At 52.6% G+C, this 15,072-nt stretch overlaps 5 protein-coding genes across 5 annotated transcripts in view; 3 read left to right on the top strand and 2 right to left on the bottom strand.

The window, feature by feature from the left end:
- Positions 1-5,703: 5,703 nt before the first annotated feature.
- On the bottom strand, positions 5,704-6,012 carry PHYSODRAFT_488524 (hypothetical protein; the record flags this gene model as incomplete). The annotated part of the gene is made up of 1 exon (XM_009526772.1): positions 5,704-6,012. The coding sequence occupies one exon, from the start codon at positions 6,010-6,012 to the stop codon at positions 5,704-5,706; it is 309 nt and encodes a 102-aa protein (XP_009525067.1).
- Positions 6,013-6,454: 442 nt separating this feature from the next.
- PHYSODRAFT_285719 (hypothetical protein) lies at positions 6,455-7,174 on the top strand (the record flags this gene model as incomplete). The annotated part of the gene is made up of 1 exon (XM_009526771.1): positions 6,455-7,174. The coding sequence occupies one exon, from the start codon at positions 6,455-6,457 to the stop codon at positions 7,172-7,174; it is 720 nt and encodes a 239-aa protein (XP_009525066.1).
- A 666-nt stretch (positions 7,175-7,840) lies between these two features.
- Positions 7,841-9,481, top strand: PHYSODRAFT_299693 (hypothetical protein; the record flags this gene model as incomplete). The annotated part of the gene is made up of 5 exons (XM_009526770.1): positions 7,841-7,881; positions 7,959-8,022; positions 8,098-8,186; positions 8,279-9,425; positions 9,467-9,481. The coding sequence occupies 5 exons, from the start codon at positions 7,841-7,843 to the stop codon at positions 9,479-9,481; spliced, it is 1,356 nt and encodes a 451-aa protein (XP_009525065.1).
- A 230-nt stretch (positions 9,482-9,711) lies between these two features.
- PHYSODRAFT_330165 (hypothetical protein) lies at positions 9,712-10,611 on the bottom strand (the record flags this gene model as incomplete). Its single annotated transcript, XM_009526769.1, has 4 exons — positions 9,712-10,236; positions 10,305-10,361; positions 10,433-10,491; positions 10,575-10,611. The coding sequence occupies 4 exons, from the start codon at positions 10,609-10,611 to the stop codon at positions 9,712-9,714; spliced, it is 678 nt and encodes a 225-aa protein (XP_009525064.1).
- Positions 10,612-10,854: 243 nt separating this feature from the next.
- Positions 10,855-15,072, top strand: part of PHYSODRAFT_495294 (hypothetical protein) — a gene marked incomplete at both ends in the record, with an annotated part of 8,454 nt that continues 4,236 nt past the window's right edge. Inside the window, one exon of the mRNA XM_009526768.1 lies at positions 10,855-14,860. Coding sequence (XP_009525063.1) covers positions 10,855-14,860 — 4,006 coding nt within the window. The remainder of the gene's footprint in view (positions 14,861-15,072) is intronic.

Genomic DNA, 15,072 nt, shown 5'->3' with positions numbered 1-15,072 from the left:
ATGAGCCTCCTAGGATTTGCATAGCATACAAAAATGCTATCAAAAAGAGGCAGGAAACTGGCAGCTCACTCCAAATCAACAAGCTTTTCAAAACAATAACAAGAAGTTCTGCAAAATTTACACGGACCAGCGTGAAGTACATAAATTCAGCCCAATCGCGCAGATTTAGTGGGTGCAATCAGATTTCAGAATGGACAATTCAATGAAAAGTTATGCCACAGCAAGTCCGCAAGTTCGAAGGACGGCACGAAACTGGCAGAAGACCTTACTCCACTAACATGTTAGCTGGTATTACCGGCCACTAACTATTGTGCTTTGCACGAACTTTGGCATGCGATTAAGGGCTCTAAACCAACGAGCAAATCCTTCCCGGTGATCATATCTCGCAGCCTAACTCTAAGTTAAAGTTAAGCTAATCAACCGCCAGTACCAAGCACAACGCAGAGCAAGAATGAAGCGGTTGCCACTGCAAGAATAAATCGGTTGTCGCTGCAAGAAAACAAACTGATAAGGTCCCCGATACAATGGCGCCAACTCCTTGCATAATAGTAGGCACCGCTTCGGCGGGGACGTTTTCTTTCGCTCCCTTCGTCGGGGCCTTGCGCGTCAAACCAAGCTCGAATTTCAGAGCACGGCATATAGTAGCAGTAGAAAATTTCTACTAGAAATGTTTGGTAGGGCAGGAAACGCTGACTTTAAAGCTGCTTGCAGCTCCTCGATATAAAAACAGGGATGTTCTTCAATATTGTAGACGTAGTTTAGTACGATAGATCGCCAACGCATGTCAACCATCGACTAGAAAGCAATCAGGCAAAGCGAGCGAGTTAGAATTAGAATGTCAGTGCCGTAGTATTGTTGGATTTACTCCAGCCATTCAACAAAAGTGAGCATAACTCAACGTTAACTCGTTGTCTTAGCAGCTATTCTATCTTAAATCGACGAGTTAGCCTCCTAACTCAATGATGGGCTAATCACCGTGATTTGCTAAAACAACGAATTACGTCGTTGTTTAGACAGAAAGCATGCAAGGCACAATAACAGTTGGTTGAAAACTACACATGTTAGCTACACTGCAGGCCTCGGAAAATACAGTATCATACACTCCACGACAAAAAGATATGGACACCACCAAAAATGGCTGTAACTTCGTCAATTTTTATCGTTTTAAGGTGCGGTTTGGACCAGAGTTGCAGAACACGCTGATAAAGATCTGCACGTTGCTAACACGCGCGCTTTTGCGCTTCTTCAGGTAGCTCACATACAAATCACTGGTTCTGCCCAGGTGACAAAACTTATGGACAGCTAATCCCCATATAAAATCCTATATTAACCAAAACCCCTTACAAATGATACGACTTGGACTTTGTATGGGGCGACCCACAAACGATGTGATTCGTTAATTATTTTAAGGGAATAGAGACGTGCCGGTGTTGATGTTAGTCGCGAAAACGGACCGGGCTGCAACCATAAGCGCGCCAAGGTCAAGGCTCGATCTGCTGCGTCTTCATGGTCTCGACGAACCAGTTCTGCACGCACACTTCCCTGATTTACCCGAAGCCGGGCGATTCATCAGACGTTATGCTTTGAATAACAACTTTGGAGTTGAGCGCAACAAGGCACGGGTTGTCAGAAGCGTTGGTATTGCATTGATAGCAACTGTACATGGTCGATTACGTTGACAGAGAAGCGAGGTTCTTCAGCTACCCCAAACGACACACAGCGCAAGAAGCCCAAGACCAAGCTGTCCGGCGTTCCGGAAGGTTCCTGATATATTGGCAAGCTCGATCTTCAACATGGTCAGTGCTGCTGTAGTCACCGAAGTTCATGCTTGAAGATATTGTGGAATTACCAGGGTTCAAGGCCGCCATCGTGGAAGGACACAACACATCGAAGGCACGAGTAGTGAACAGTATTAAACAAATCGACGGCTTCGACCTCTCTGCGCATTCTTCCCTAGTGTACCGTGCCATTCGGAAGGCGAAGGCTGGCCAAAAGAAGGATCCCGTCGACGAATTCGGTAAACTACCTAGTTCTCTTACCCAATTTGCAGCCAAAAACACTGGCTCAAGAGTGTGCCTTAAACTAGACGAGGAAGGCAGATTTTTTAGGAGTTTTTTGTCGATTGGAAGCGGTGTCCAGCTACAAGATAGCCTCCTTCCAGTACGGGAGTGTGATGGAACCCATATGAAGGACCCGGGCTAAAATGGAATATGTTTGACCCTCATTGGAAAGGATGGAGAAAAGAAGAATGTTCCTGTTGCCGTGGCGAATATAAACAAGGAGACTGTCGACAATTTCGCCTGGTTCTTCTGGAACTGTGTAGCGGCTGGGTTACACTTGCACGACCGGCCTACCTTTTGTGATAGAGGTAAACAGCTAGGCGCTGAAGTGCTCCTCGCCCAACTCGGTCTACAGGTTCATCTCAAGTTCTGCTCGTTGCACATTTGCTTCAATACCATGGACCGATTTAAGTCTTTGAAGCTGAATCAAGAGCGTTTGAATGACGACATTTTCGAGTTGCAATCCACGGAGACTTCGGAGGCACACGATGCTGCGATTGATCGCTTACGTAAAAGATACCCAACTGGCATTGTTAAGTGTGCGGGTGGCAATGTGGTAGAAGAATACGTACACGAGTACCTTTGTCGCATCCATCCAACCACCTGGTGCGTGGTTGGTAACATGCAGCCAACGCCCGCGGAATTGTCGTGGCTGAATGAATCTTGGGGCACTATTTCTAAGCATGGGGATCCACTACCACTATTTGGGGTGCGCACTACTAGCGGCATCGAAGGTGACAACAATGGCCTACTCTGGACTCGTGTACGCGAAAATTTGGTACTCAGCTCGCTGATGGCGTTTTGTACTCGTGCGGTTAGTGTTTGCCAGAAACGATTGAACTTGCTCAGAAAATGGCACATGGCGAAGTTTGATGTGACCCCCCCATGCTAAAAAAACTAGACGCAGAGAAGAAACACGTTGCCAAGCAAAACGTTTTTCCGGCAAAGGAACCTCTATTCTACGTGTTTGATGCTTTTGACGAGCGGAATGTCTGTGGAAACACAAGTGTGGCTGAGGTGGATATGGACAAAGATACCAGTACACGTTGTATGGTGTCTTATCTAAGCTAAAACACTCTCCGTTGCCGATGTACGACACACGCCACTATTTTCACCAGGCGTACTTGGTGCCAAAACTCCACGATGCTTTCTCGGCTGTCACCATCCGATTGCCTCTCTACGATACTTTGTCGATGACAAGCGCTTTGAAGCCTTCTCCATTGTATCTACAAGCCGGGCGACAGATCCAACGATCTATGGAAGTTGCTGATGTTACTAGAGCTGCCAAACGCGCCAAAAACCGTGGAGAATGACCTGCTCGGTCGAAAAGGGCAGCTTCAAGCCTTTTACAGCCCTGTGAGGTGTCAGACGAAGACGATGCGGCCCAAGAAATAAGTGAGTTCTTTGGCGAGAACGTACGGTCTGTCGTTGCCGCGACTCGGAGCGAGTATACCTGCACCAATCGCGGCAACACAGGTCACAACACTCGCCGATGCGCTACCGTGACATGCGAAGTAGAAGAGCGTGGTGTCGGCATCGTCCCAGGCGAGTATGTTGTGGGCGAGTCTCCGTTAATCGCTTGTGGTATTCAGGACCGCTACTGCATGCTTATCAAAAACTACAGATAGGTCATCAGAAGCTAGATAAGGGCGGGGTATTGCATTTTTCTATACATCAACTAAACATTCCACAAACATTGTACTCAGTAGTTATCCTGCAGCTTCTGTGTAATCTATAGAAGCCTTAGTAAGACTTTTCGTATAAAACTCATGCTTTATCTACGAGTCGTCGTATGGACCCATGAATCTACGTTGCAGTATCTATGAGTCCTCACACGGATCCATGATCCATCCGTGCGATATCTATGAGTCACGTTCTGGATCCATGATCATAAAGTGCTTTATCTATAAGTCGCTAAATTGATCCATGATTGTATAGCGGTTTATCCATGATTACTTGTCTGCTTTAAGAAACGGCGAGTGCACACTATAATATCCACGAGATTTCACGTGGATCCATGACCGAACACTAGCAATTCCTTGATTTTTCACCGGGATCCATGAAAACACCTGAATGATCCATGACGATTATTGTCGAATTGCTGTAGCCCTAGAAAATAAAGGATTACCGATAAAAAAGTAGCCAACATATATATACTAGAATTAACCTAGATCCATGATCTTGCCGTCGACAATCCATGATACCCTACTCGGATCCATGAATCAACGTGAAGGATCCATGAGACGTCATGCGGATCCATGAGAGTACCATAAAGATCCATGATGAAGTTCACGGATCCATAAGTAACATAGCCTATTGTAGTTGCATTCATTTGTTTAGTTGGATGGAACAGTTGTATAGTCGGTCATATGTAGTATAAAACTTATAATGCAGCTGTCTTACATTAACAGCGTGAAAATAATAACATATTTCTAAGGTCAGTAAAATCTATAAGAAATAATGCGGAATTTCCCTAGCGTAGGTCATAAACCCCCTACAAACGCGTCATACATTATTTAAGGTTTAGTTTTTTAATTATAATAGTTATAATAATAATAATTATTATTATTACAAGAAAAGGAAGAAAGTGGTAAGGCTCCAAGTTGTGTAGACTTTATTTTAATTTAAAATAAACACCTACACTACTTTTTTAAGCCTAGCATTTGTGAACGTCGTAGATGTGTGGTATCGGAAAATGGAGATTACCGGAGCGATTGCTCATCGCCCAAGAATCAAGGTACAATCAAGGAGCAGCCAAGTGCGAGATGGAAGTGGCTGCTTTGGTTAAGCTGACGACATTATCCTCGTTGGAGTGGCAGATAGTGGCAGAAGCCTCGTCGGGTCCTAATACAACCCCGAACGAGGCTTCATGGTACCCACTTTTAGGTACAGATGCATTTAGTTACGTACTTCGGTCGCACTTATTAGTGTAGCCGCGGTCGTCATTTGATGTGTCCGGAATCGCCTTATTGCGATCGTTCACACTAAATATTTGTATAGGGACATAGGATTCATCATAGGATGACCAGAACGAGGCCTCAGAAAACTCAGTAATAAAAAGACAGTCTTCCCCCAAAGCCAACAAGGGTCAAATCCGACTTCGGTAAGTGTAGCTAGCTTATTGTAGTGCCTGGACACGCTCGGCTGCGTGTGGATGCCTGTCGGGGAGCTTATCGTGCATTGAGCGAGAGTTTCCTTGGCAGCGCCAAGAGTTGACGTGGCGGGAGAGGCAGGAACGGTATTAGAGTATCGTTCAGTATATATTTGTGGGATTAGAGTGTCCCTGAGTGTATTAGTCTACCTACCGAGGTTTTACCTTGGTCCCCCTGTATAAGGCCTAACACGCCGGTACCCTTCCTTTCTGAGGGACTGCAGTGGGGTTGCGCGAAAGCGCTACATAGTATCCTAGCCTTAGCTCGTGGCTAGTGGTACAGGTTTCTGGGTTGACCGAAGATAACCTAAGGCGCACAGAGGCGCTTGCAACCGACCCGGTGTGAGGGATCGTTTCTGGTCTTCAGGTTTTGATCCAATAAGCGCTTACCTGTGCGGGTTAGCGTGTTGTTGGTGTCTCTAATACCTTTTGGTAGAGGAGGATTTTAGTGGAATTACGACACCACAGGTGTTCTTCTTGCCGAAATGGTGTTTACACCGACGACTGTACCCACTCGTGTCTCTTGATGGCTGCCGTGGTCTCGGAGGGCTGGAAATCGCGGTGCAGCTCCTCGGGCGGGCAGCCTTCCTGGACTTCGACGATAGTCCACTTCTTGTCGACAGCCCACGCATGGTGCAGGCGCGACGCGAAATCCACCAAACGCTCGTAGGCAAGCCGGTAAATAGGTGGATTAGTATTGATGTTGTCAGACAAATTCAGTACAGCTTCGCGGCGCTTCTCGGTAGCCGTCGACCTAAACCACTTGGACTCTGGCACGGCATCAACGCCCGCCAGAGCCATCGCGACTTCATCAGCAGTCATGAAGCAGCGGACGACGTGGTAGCCGCGGTTCCATAGGCCGCTTAGGATGGTAATCTTAGCCGGGGTAGAAGGCGTGGACATGGTAGCTTGGTTGGGTCGTTGAAGTGCTTGTCAGATCTTGAATTGCGTTGTGTGCGATCACAGTCGGCTTTCATGGATGGCTGTCGGCTCCTTGGCAGGCCTACTTATTATTAACCAATCACATCGTTTGTGGTCTCTGCTGATAAATTGGTCGTTGTTTGTGGTCTCTACTGATAAATATCCCCCACTCAATGATTGAGTCTGTCTCCGTTATCGCATGTCAACTTGCTTAACCCTTTAACCTATCTGCAACCCATTCTTCACTTCGAAACTTCCAGCCTAGACGCCAAGACCCAAGAACGCTGAACAGGTGTCCTCCGTCATACACTTCTACCGCTTCATGTTGTTGCTGGCAGTGCTCGCGTTTCATGCCAGCAGCGATACTCTGGTAGCAGCAGAGCTTCGTCGAGACGCCTCGCTCGGTTCTTCGCATATTCACAGGCGACTACGAGGCATCGATGCCCATTTCCCCGACTCTGAAGATAGAGGAGACGTTGTCACGTCGCTGGTCAAGTCCATACAAGTGCAGAAGTGGTTTCTGACTGGGAAAACAGACGACTTCGTCAAGAAGGCGTTGAACCTAAACGGACTGTCCAATAAAGCTATGGAGGCGAGCCCCAACTACAAGTACTACGTGAAGTTCTTCCTCAAGACTGAGCCGCAACGGTTCAAAGACTGGCTCAATGAAGGGAAAGGTGGTCTTCCCACTCACTGGGCCTGGGCGAGGTTGGGATTGCGAAACATGGATCCGGCTACACGCGATCAAAGCGCCGCGTACAAGGCCTACATGCGGTACGCGAAGCATTTTGACGATGACATGTACCAACGCGTTTTGAAGAACCGACGTCAAGCATTCAGGGTCGTGATCGGGCCGTTTCCAGACGAGACAAGTGCGCTCATTCGCCTGTGGGTCGCGACAAAAAGACCGGATTGGTACGTGGAGAAAATGTTGGGCACCCTCCCGATGGCACCGCCAGGACACCTCGGAGAACACTACTTCAAAGAGTACATGCATCAGCTCATGCTGCGAGAGCAGGCGGCAAGGAAAAGGGGGAAGTAGCTATTTGGGGGAGGTGGAGCAGTAGGCAAGACCACGCGCGAACATGGCAAGATTTACGGCGAGAAAGAGTTATGTCAGGTGCATCACATGATGCGTGCGATTTTAAGCACTAGCCCTTCGTGTAGGACCTACACTGTAGGCTGGGATGGCTTGTATTACATATTCACAAAAAAGGAGGAGAAAAATATCATTTTGGCAAAGTCAGTTGACGAACTGTCGCTAAGTGCACCGTACTTAGGCTGAAATGCCATGATTGAATTCACTGTTATTGTGAATTCCGGCCAAATTTTCCAAATCGCGGCGGTTTGGCGATCCCGCTCCAATCGCCAAATACAAAACTCAAGTCATTTGCTCAATCTCCAGGCCCAAACCATATGGTCCAAGTGCCCGCATGTCAAGATCAATTCGTACTTAAACGGGTGCCAATAACCAATCCTGGTGGCCACGGAGATTGGTCGGAGATTTGGCTTGGGCGGTTCAACAAACCGCCCGCGGAAATTTTGAACAAAACACACAATACACTATCGTTAAAACAGTATTCACCCATGCCTCAAACTTAAGTCTCAGTACTGTACTCAGTTTGTGTACTTAATCGAGAGGGTGCTCGTAATTAATCGAGAGATTGAGCTTTACTTAAGTATTACCCAACGCGCCTGGCGCAGCATAATGGCGGGGCTCGTGGAGAAGCTCGTGAACCTCGTGGGGCGGTGCGTGGCCCGCTGCTCCTCGCGCCCTGACCACTCCCACCGCTCTACTAACCCGTCTCCCGCTCTACCTTTTGAAGCGCGTTCTACTCGGACGAGCACGTCGTCGTGCTCAGCGCCTTGATCCGCGAGAAGTTCATGAAGGTCCGTCTCCATCTTCCGACTCATACCTTGCTATCCTGAATAATACTAACGTATTAATCTTATTATATACTCCAGGACGACGAGATGGGGAACGCTGTGAACCTCCAGACGCGTCAAGTGCGCAAGATCATGAACGAGCTGCACCAGGACAACCTTGTCTGCGAGTCAGTAGCGCTCCCACCCCGCACATGTGGACTATTTGTGGCAATATTATAATACTCACGTAGTTGTTTTACTACTACTATCTCCAATGCAGGGAGGTGCTGAACGACAAGCGACTCGGCGGCAGCTCGTCCACGTCGTACTGGTACATTGACTACAAGTACTTTGTGGACGTGGTGCAGTACCGCCTCTACCTGATGCACGAGCACCTGAAAGACAGCGAGCAGCTCGAGATCGAGCGCCAAACGTTCCAGTGCAGCGACCCGGAGTGCGGCCGCGAGTACACGGCGCTGGAGGCGCAGCTGCTACTCATGCCCGGCCAGTACCAGTTCCGCTGCGGCCACTGCAACGAGCTGCTGCTGGAATGTGACAACAACGACCGGCTGCTGCGCATCCAGAGCCTGCAGCGCAAGTTCAAAGACCAGATGAACAAGCAGAACGGCATGCACGAGGGCATCTACGAGGTGCTGCGTCGCATCGGCGACTTTGTCAAGGAAGGCCACGCGCTGCCCAGCAACCTGCCGAGTGACAACCGCGCTGCTGGAATTGGCGGCAATAGTGCGCGTGCTGCCAATGGAGGAGGAGGTGGCCGAGGAGGAGGAGGGGGTGGGGGTGGCGGCGGCGGTGGTGGCAACCGCGAACAGAACAGCCAGTCGTACTTGTACCCCTATGGCTCGCAGGACCAGGAGATTATCGTGGATATTGCAGGCAACGACCAGGCTGAAGACGAATACTTGGCGAGCAGAGAGCGGAAGGAGGACAAGGAGGCTGCCAACCAGCAGGTCGCAGCCCCGCGCGCGCTGCCAGAGTTCTTGCAGGGCAGCTCCATCAGTGGCCACATGGCGGCGAAGCACTTGCAGCCTGCGGCGGCGGCGGTAGAAGAGAAGGCGATCCCCATGGAGAGCGGCATTCAGGGCGTAGATCCTCTTACGCAGAGCGAAATGACAGAGGAGCAGCGGCAAGAAGCGTTCAAGCGCGCGTACATGGCGGAGCTGGAGCGCTACAACGAAGAGAACCATGATGGAGAGGAAGTGCAGGTACAGGTGGACAAGCAGGGCTGGGATGCCGAGATGAACGGCGATGCCATGGATGAGGAAGAGCTGGAGGACGTCGAGTGGGAGTGGTGCACGGACGACGAAGGTGGCGGCACCGATATTGAAGTTACGGTCAACGGCCAGCCTAAGCGGCTGGATGGTGTGGATGACGAGGATCTGCTAAACATGACGGAGGAAGAGTTCCTGGTAAGATATTTCTTTTTGCGCATTTGTGTGGACAGTCACAGTGGTCTAAAAACTGAGAGCTAATGATTTACGCTGTGTGTGTTGTGCTGCAGAGCTGCTACCAGATGTGTTTAACGGAGAACGGTGCGTCTCAATAACCAAACGAAGCTTGTATATTTGGTGCAGAAAGCAGCACGAGAGAAAAAGCTGGTTGGTACGTAGACGACGTAATGACTAACTAGAAAGAATGCATGCAAAGTGAAATGCTAGAATTGTTTTGTGCAGCCGAAGATGCGCCTGGTTGCAGCTACTGCTGGTGTTCTGGTTCATCGTCGACAAAGACTCCTTTGTGGTGGTGTCTGATACTCGTGATGGAGGTGATCTGCCGTCCGTAGTTTTCGGCCTTCGCCTGCTGCGGCTCCGAGGGCGTCTTCGACTGAGTTCCTTCCATTGCAGCTCGTTTCTGCATGACGGCAATCATCGGGTCGGTGGAGTACATCCAGGATCGCTGCGCAAGGGTATCCTTTTGCGGCTCGGAGCTCATCTTGTACACCTCACCCATTGCGCCGGACGCAGCCTTGCCACGCTCGACAGTTCTTCCACCAGGCCCTCCAGCAGCAATCATCGCCCCAGCGGATGACGTGTACGAAGCTTGGGAGGAGGATCCAAAGTGGTTGACAAACACCCGATGCTGCGTCGAGATCATCCCGCGGTCCGGCTCCGGGTCGGGCACCGGAAGCACAGAGCGAAAGCCTCGGCTCCAGTCGAGAGAGGCTGTCTGGCGAATGGCCTCGTCGACGTTGCTGTCGTTGATCATGCGAGGCCTTTGACGCTGTGGTCAAGAAGCAACAAGCATTAGCGTCTGGTTGACGGAGACAGGCGATCGCAAGATCAACGCACCGGGATGATCGGCTGGGACCCGTTGAAGTCGGTTCCTGTTGTCGTCTTGTACTCCTTCTACAGCAGCAATACGAGTATTTATGAGGTGAAGAAGCGTCGACAACCAGTGGCGACACATTGTTGCTCACCACTCCATCGCGAGGCAGCACGCCGTTCAACGGTGCTGCGCGCTCTTCATACCAGTTATCTGCGGGCATGAGGCGATTGCCATAAAGTTAACCAAGAGTTTGCCTCGCCTCACACAGGTCCGGCACGGCACGGCCCACCTACCATTCAGAGTTTCGCGGTGGTAGCTCTTCAGCGCCATGGTGGTGTTGATAACTGGAGCGAGCCTCGGACCGCGACCAAAGTAGTACCGAGCAAGTCCCATGTTTCTCAGGATAGCGCGACAACATTAGCCTCGGTGGGGCTGCTGTCCAGCTTTATCGTATGAAACGGACCGAGCTGGCCCAAACAGGGCGGCACAGCTTCGATTGCCAGCGGCGTGAGTTGAAGTTCTCGAGGCGACCTTGGTCCATTTCGACGGCCAAGGCGCTTGACCTGACAAGTCATGAGCCACCGACTGTCCCAGAATGCGAGGCACACGAGGGATCTGCTGAAGGAGCTGGAGCGCGACAAGGAGTTGGACGTGCTTCGCGAGTACCTCACGCGGTTCGAATTGTTTCCGCGGCAGCGTGACCCGGCAGCGGCTCCTATCCGTTTCGAGGAGCTCAAAGAGCTGGCCAAGCACTGGAAGCTGCACCGCCAACGCAATTTCTGGAAGACCAACACGACCAAAGAGGACCTCGTGAGGACGCTCTATCGCCACATCAACACCAAGATCATCCCGCAAGAAGCGCGCGATGAGAACAATGGCAGTGGATCCCCCTCTCACATGATGAACAGTCCCGCTGGAACCACCATCGCATCTCCGTCACCTCCAGCACGACACAACTCGGTGGCGATCATTGAATCGCCTCGAAATCGGTCCATCATAGGCGCGATGCGGCCTACGCCCCCGCCAAGTCGAGGGCCACGCGTAGACAGCGTCTTCGAAGGCTACGGCGGAGATCTCTTCGGTCAGCGTGGCAACTACGAGGACGGTATGATCTACCTGTCGAGGTTTCGCAAACCCACGCTCATGAACAACTTGGGAGGGGAGAGTGGCTCACTTAACAGCGTCGGAGGCAGCGACTCGACTTTCAGTCGCCACAGCAGGGGCAAAGACGACGACGATGACGAAGAAGAACAGGTGCCGAGTGCCGACGCGCTGGACTACGGCGTCGGTCTCACGCGCGAGATCCGACTCAAGCAGGAGTGCTCCTTCAGCATCTACCACTTCTCGACGATCCCTGGCCACGAGCGCCAAATGGTGGTGGAGGGCTGTATGCTGGCGCTGAGCAAACTGGCGGTCTTCGAAGACACGGAAGTCAAGCGCTTCTGCGCCGCGTCGATCCTGAATCTCTTGTGTGAGCCGCCACTTGGCAGCAAGATGGCCGATGAAGGCGTACTACTTGCGCTGCTTGAGCTCGCCAAGGCGCAACACGAAGAAGTGCGCCGTCACACGAGTATGGCTCTGTGTCGGTTCTCCTACGAGCGTAGCGGTCAGCTTCGACTTGTCCAGGAAGGCTGTGTATCGGCCATTCTCTCCATGCTGAACGTACCGGACCTGGAGACCAAAGAGGCCTGTGTGAAGGCTCTCATCAACATCGCCTCGGCGTCCAGCTCGTCCGTGGCTGAGAGTGTCGTGCACGTTCTCATGAAGCTCGCTACTCGCAAGGACCAGTCCAGTGCGAAGTTCGCAGCTGAGGCCATCTGTAACCTGTCGTTGCTGAGCGGCTCAAGAGCTAAGGTTGTGGAGGAAGGCATCCTTGACACAGTGTGCGAGCTGGCACAACAAGCCAGCGTGGCTGCCGCTGCTGGGTCCGGAGACGAAGCGGAAGACGGAGGCGACGTCGGCTCGATACGCAAGCACCTGGCCATAGCACTGTGCAATTTGTCGGGGCTATCGGGAAATTTGGAGCCGCTGAGTCACGGTCGAATCCTCGAGTGCCTGGAAGAGCTACTCAAGTGCGAGAAGCCCCGAGAAGTTCGTGAAATGTGCGCGGTGACCATCGCTAACATCTCGTCGCACCCTCCGTCGCTCAAGAATCTAGCACTGAGCGATGCTGTGGCAAACCTCGTGGAGCTCGGTACTCATCACACTAATGCTTCTGTGCGGGAGAATACGGCGCTGTGCCTGTCGAATATGTCGGCTACAGCTGACAGTCGAGCGTTGCTCGCTCGGTTCGGCGTGGTGTCGTTGTTGCTGCGCTTCGTGGAGGAAGAAGACGTCAGTGAGTCAGGAGGCAGCGCCTTGGCCCAGCAGTACGCCGTGCTCACCTTGTGTAGCATGCTGGCACATCCCGCGTACTGCGCCGAAATCCTCCAGAGCAATCTGCCCGCAGCTTTAGCGAGACTAGCGATGCGTACGCTGCACGACCGCGTACGCGAGCTCTGTGCCAACGCCCTCTTCAACGTATCCTGCGAGAAGAGCCTCCACGCGGTGCTGCTGCAGGACGACACTATCCGCGCAATTGTTCGGCTCTGTAGACGCAAGGAAGAAGCCGACGACGATAATGCCCCCGGAACCTCAGGCCCAACGCCCTCGACACCTGCACAAGCATCAGGACCACCGACTGTGCTGCTTCGCTACCAGGAATGTGCACTCGGCTGTCTGCTCAATCTGTCGTTCGCAGCGGAGAGCAGACCCGCACTGCTACGTGCTGATGTGGTCGCCACACTGTCCAAAGTCTTCAACAAACCCCCAGTGCGTGCTGACGAGCTGCTGCGTCAGTGTGCCGGAGTGCTGGCCAACTTGTCGTTCGACGCGGAGGCGCGCGCGCGTATGGTGGCTGACAACGGAGTCCGACTAATTCGTCGCCTCATGAGTGCCGCGACGTCTTCCGCTGCCGCCGCAGCAGCTGCAGATGCTCCGGTAAGCGCGTCTGCCGCCGGGATCATCCGCGAGACACTGCGAAGCTGCGCTACGGCGTGCTGCAACCTCGCAGCAGACGCGCTGGAGAAAACGCCAGTACTGGACATGCTCATCGACTTGTCTGCTTCATCGTATGCCCCCACGATCCTTGCGTGTGCTATCGCGTTCGCCAAGCTCGCGTCTAGCGCCTCCCACCGCGTCTTGCTCACGCGCTGTGCCGAGCTTTATCCAGCACTCACGCTCATGATGCGCTGCGGTGTGGAGGATATTCAGATCTACTCGGCTGTCGCGCTCTGCAACCTGGCCGTCGAGCCTCCAGCTGCAAAGCCCGTGGGTGTCCGTCACGTCTGGAAGGAAGGCACAGTGCCAGACTTCATCGTGAACGCACTGCTACGCATCAACAGCGACTCAACCAAGGAAATCTGCGCCCGCGCGTTGTTCAACTTGCTAACGCACGACGAACTCCGAGCTATCCACATCAAGGACGGCGTGCTGTACGCCCTTGTCAAGCTCGCGCGACTCGAGAGCGTCGAGATCCGCACACTCTGTGTCACAGCGCTTTACAACCTCAGCTGTGATCCAGCACTCGCCGAGACGCTCATGGAGCTCAAGGTTGCTCAAGTCATCACCAAGCTGTGCGAGATGGAGTTCAGCAGCCAGGAGATCCACCGCAAGCTCGCTGCTTGTCTGACTAATTTGGCGTCCGAGCCCAAGCCTCCCTCAGGGAAGAAGGTGGTGGCTACGAGCGACTCAGCGGCGGGAGGGTCTTCCAGCATGGCAGTCCGACTGGTAGAGAGCGGTGCACTCGTTGCTCTGCTAGTACTGTGCGAGCATGCCGATCCATCCACACGTCACGCATGTGCCGCAGCTCTGTGCTTCCTGTCGGCGTATCGAGTCAATTGCGAGGCCATGGCCACCCTTGGACTCGTTGACGTGCTCACGAAGAAGCTGCTGCTCGCTCCACTTGACGCGGAGACTTCAGAGTCTGAGAGTGACAGCCCCGACATGGAGCTCGAGCAGCGACAACAGCACGAGTTCGCACTCAACGCGCTCAGCAACACTTCCTGTTTCCCTGCGCTACACGATCGGATCGAGGAAGCCGGCGCTGTACCGCAGATCATGCGCGTGCTTGCTGCCAACGCCACCCGTGAACGGAGTGAAGACAGCGAAGATCAAGAGGACGAGACCATAGTGCTCGCGTGCGCACAGACGCTCGGGAACTTGACGTTCCACGCGCGACATCGACGAGCTCTGCTGACTCATGGACTGCTCCCGACGTTGCTCACGCGCCCACAAGCTCTGCGCTGCTCGCAACGAGTTGGTGATGTCTGTGCGGAGATCATTGCCACTTTGTGCGAAGACGCCTTGCACTGGAGCGAATTGGTCGCCACAGGAGCTGTCCAAGTGCTGCGCGAGATCACGGATGTCCACGAGAATGACGAAAGTCCGTCACCACCGTCCCAGGCAGCACTTCGCGCCTCCGTCTACGCCCTGAGTCAGCTTGCTCGCTGCGAAAAGTCTGGAGAAGCTGTCATTGCTGGCGGTGCGCTAGACATTGTGGCGCGCGCGCTTGATCTCGGCAACGAAACTCCAGTCCCAGGTGACGATCCAGCGAGAAAAAAGGCTCACGAAGCTCGACAGGAAACGGCGGAGCGGTGCGCGGTCGTTCTACGCGCGTTGTCGACGCAGGGTGAACCAGTTTGCTTGATGCTCATGCGTGACGTGCGTCTTGTACCGATGATGCAGTCGATAGTCAGCACTTGTTGTCCTGGCCGGCGCCAAGTTCAGGCGTGCAAGCACGTCATCCTGGCG

Source organism: Phytophthora sojae (genome assembly GCF_000149755.1).
Source record: "Phytophthora sojae unplaced genomic scaffold PHYSOscaffold_3, whole genome shotgun sequence".
Lineage (NCBI taxonomy): Eukaryota > Oomycota > Peronosporomycetes > Peronosporales > Peronosporaceae > Phytophthora > Phytophthora sojae.
Note: the sequence above shows the minus strand (reverse complement) of the source record. Positions and strands in the feature narration are given on the sequence as shown.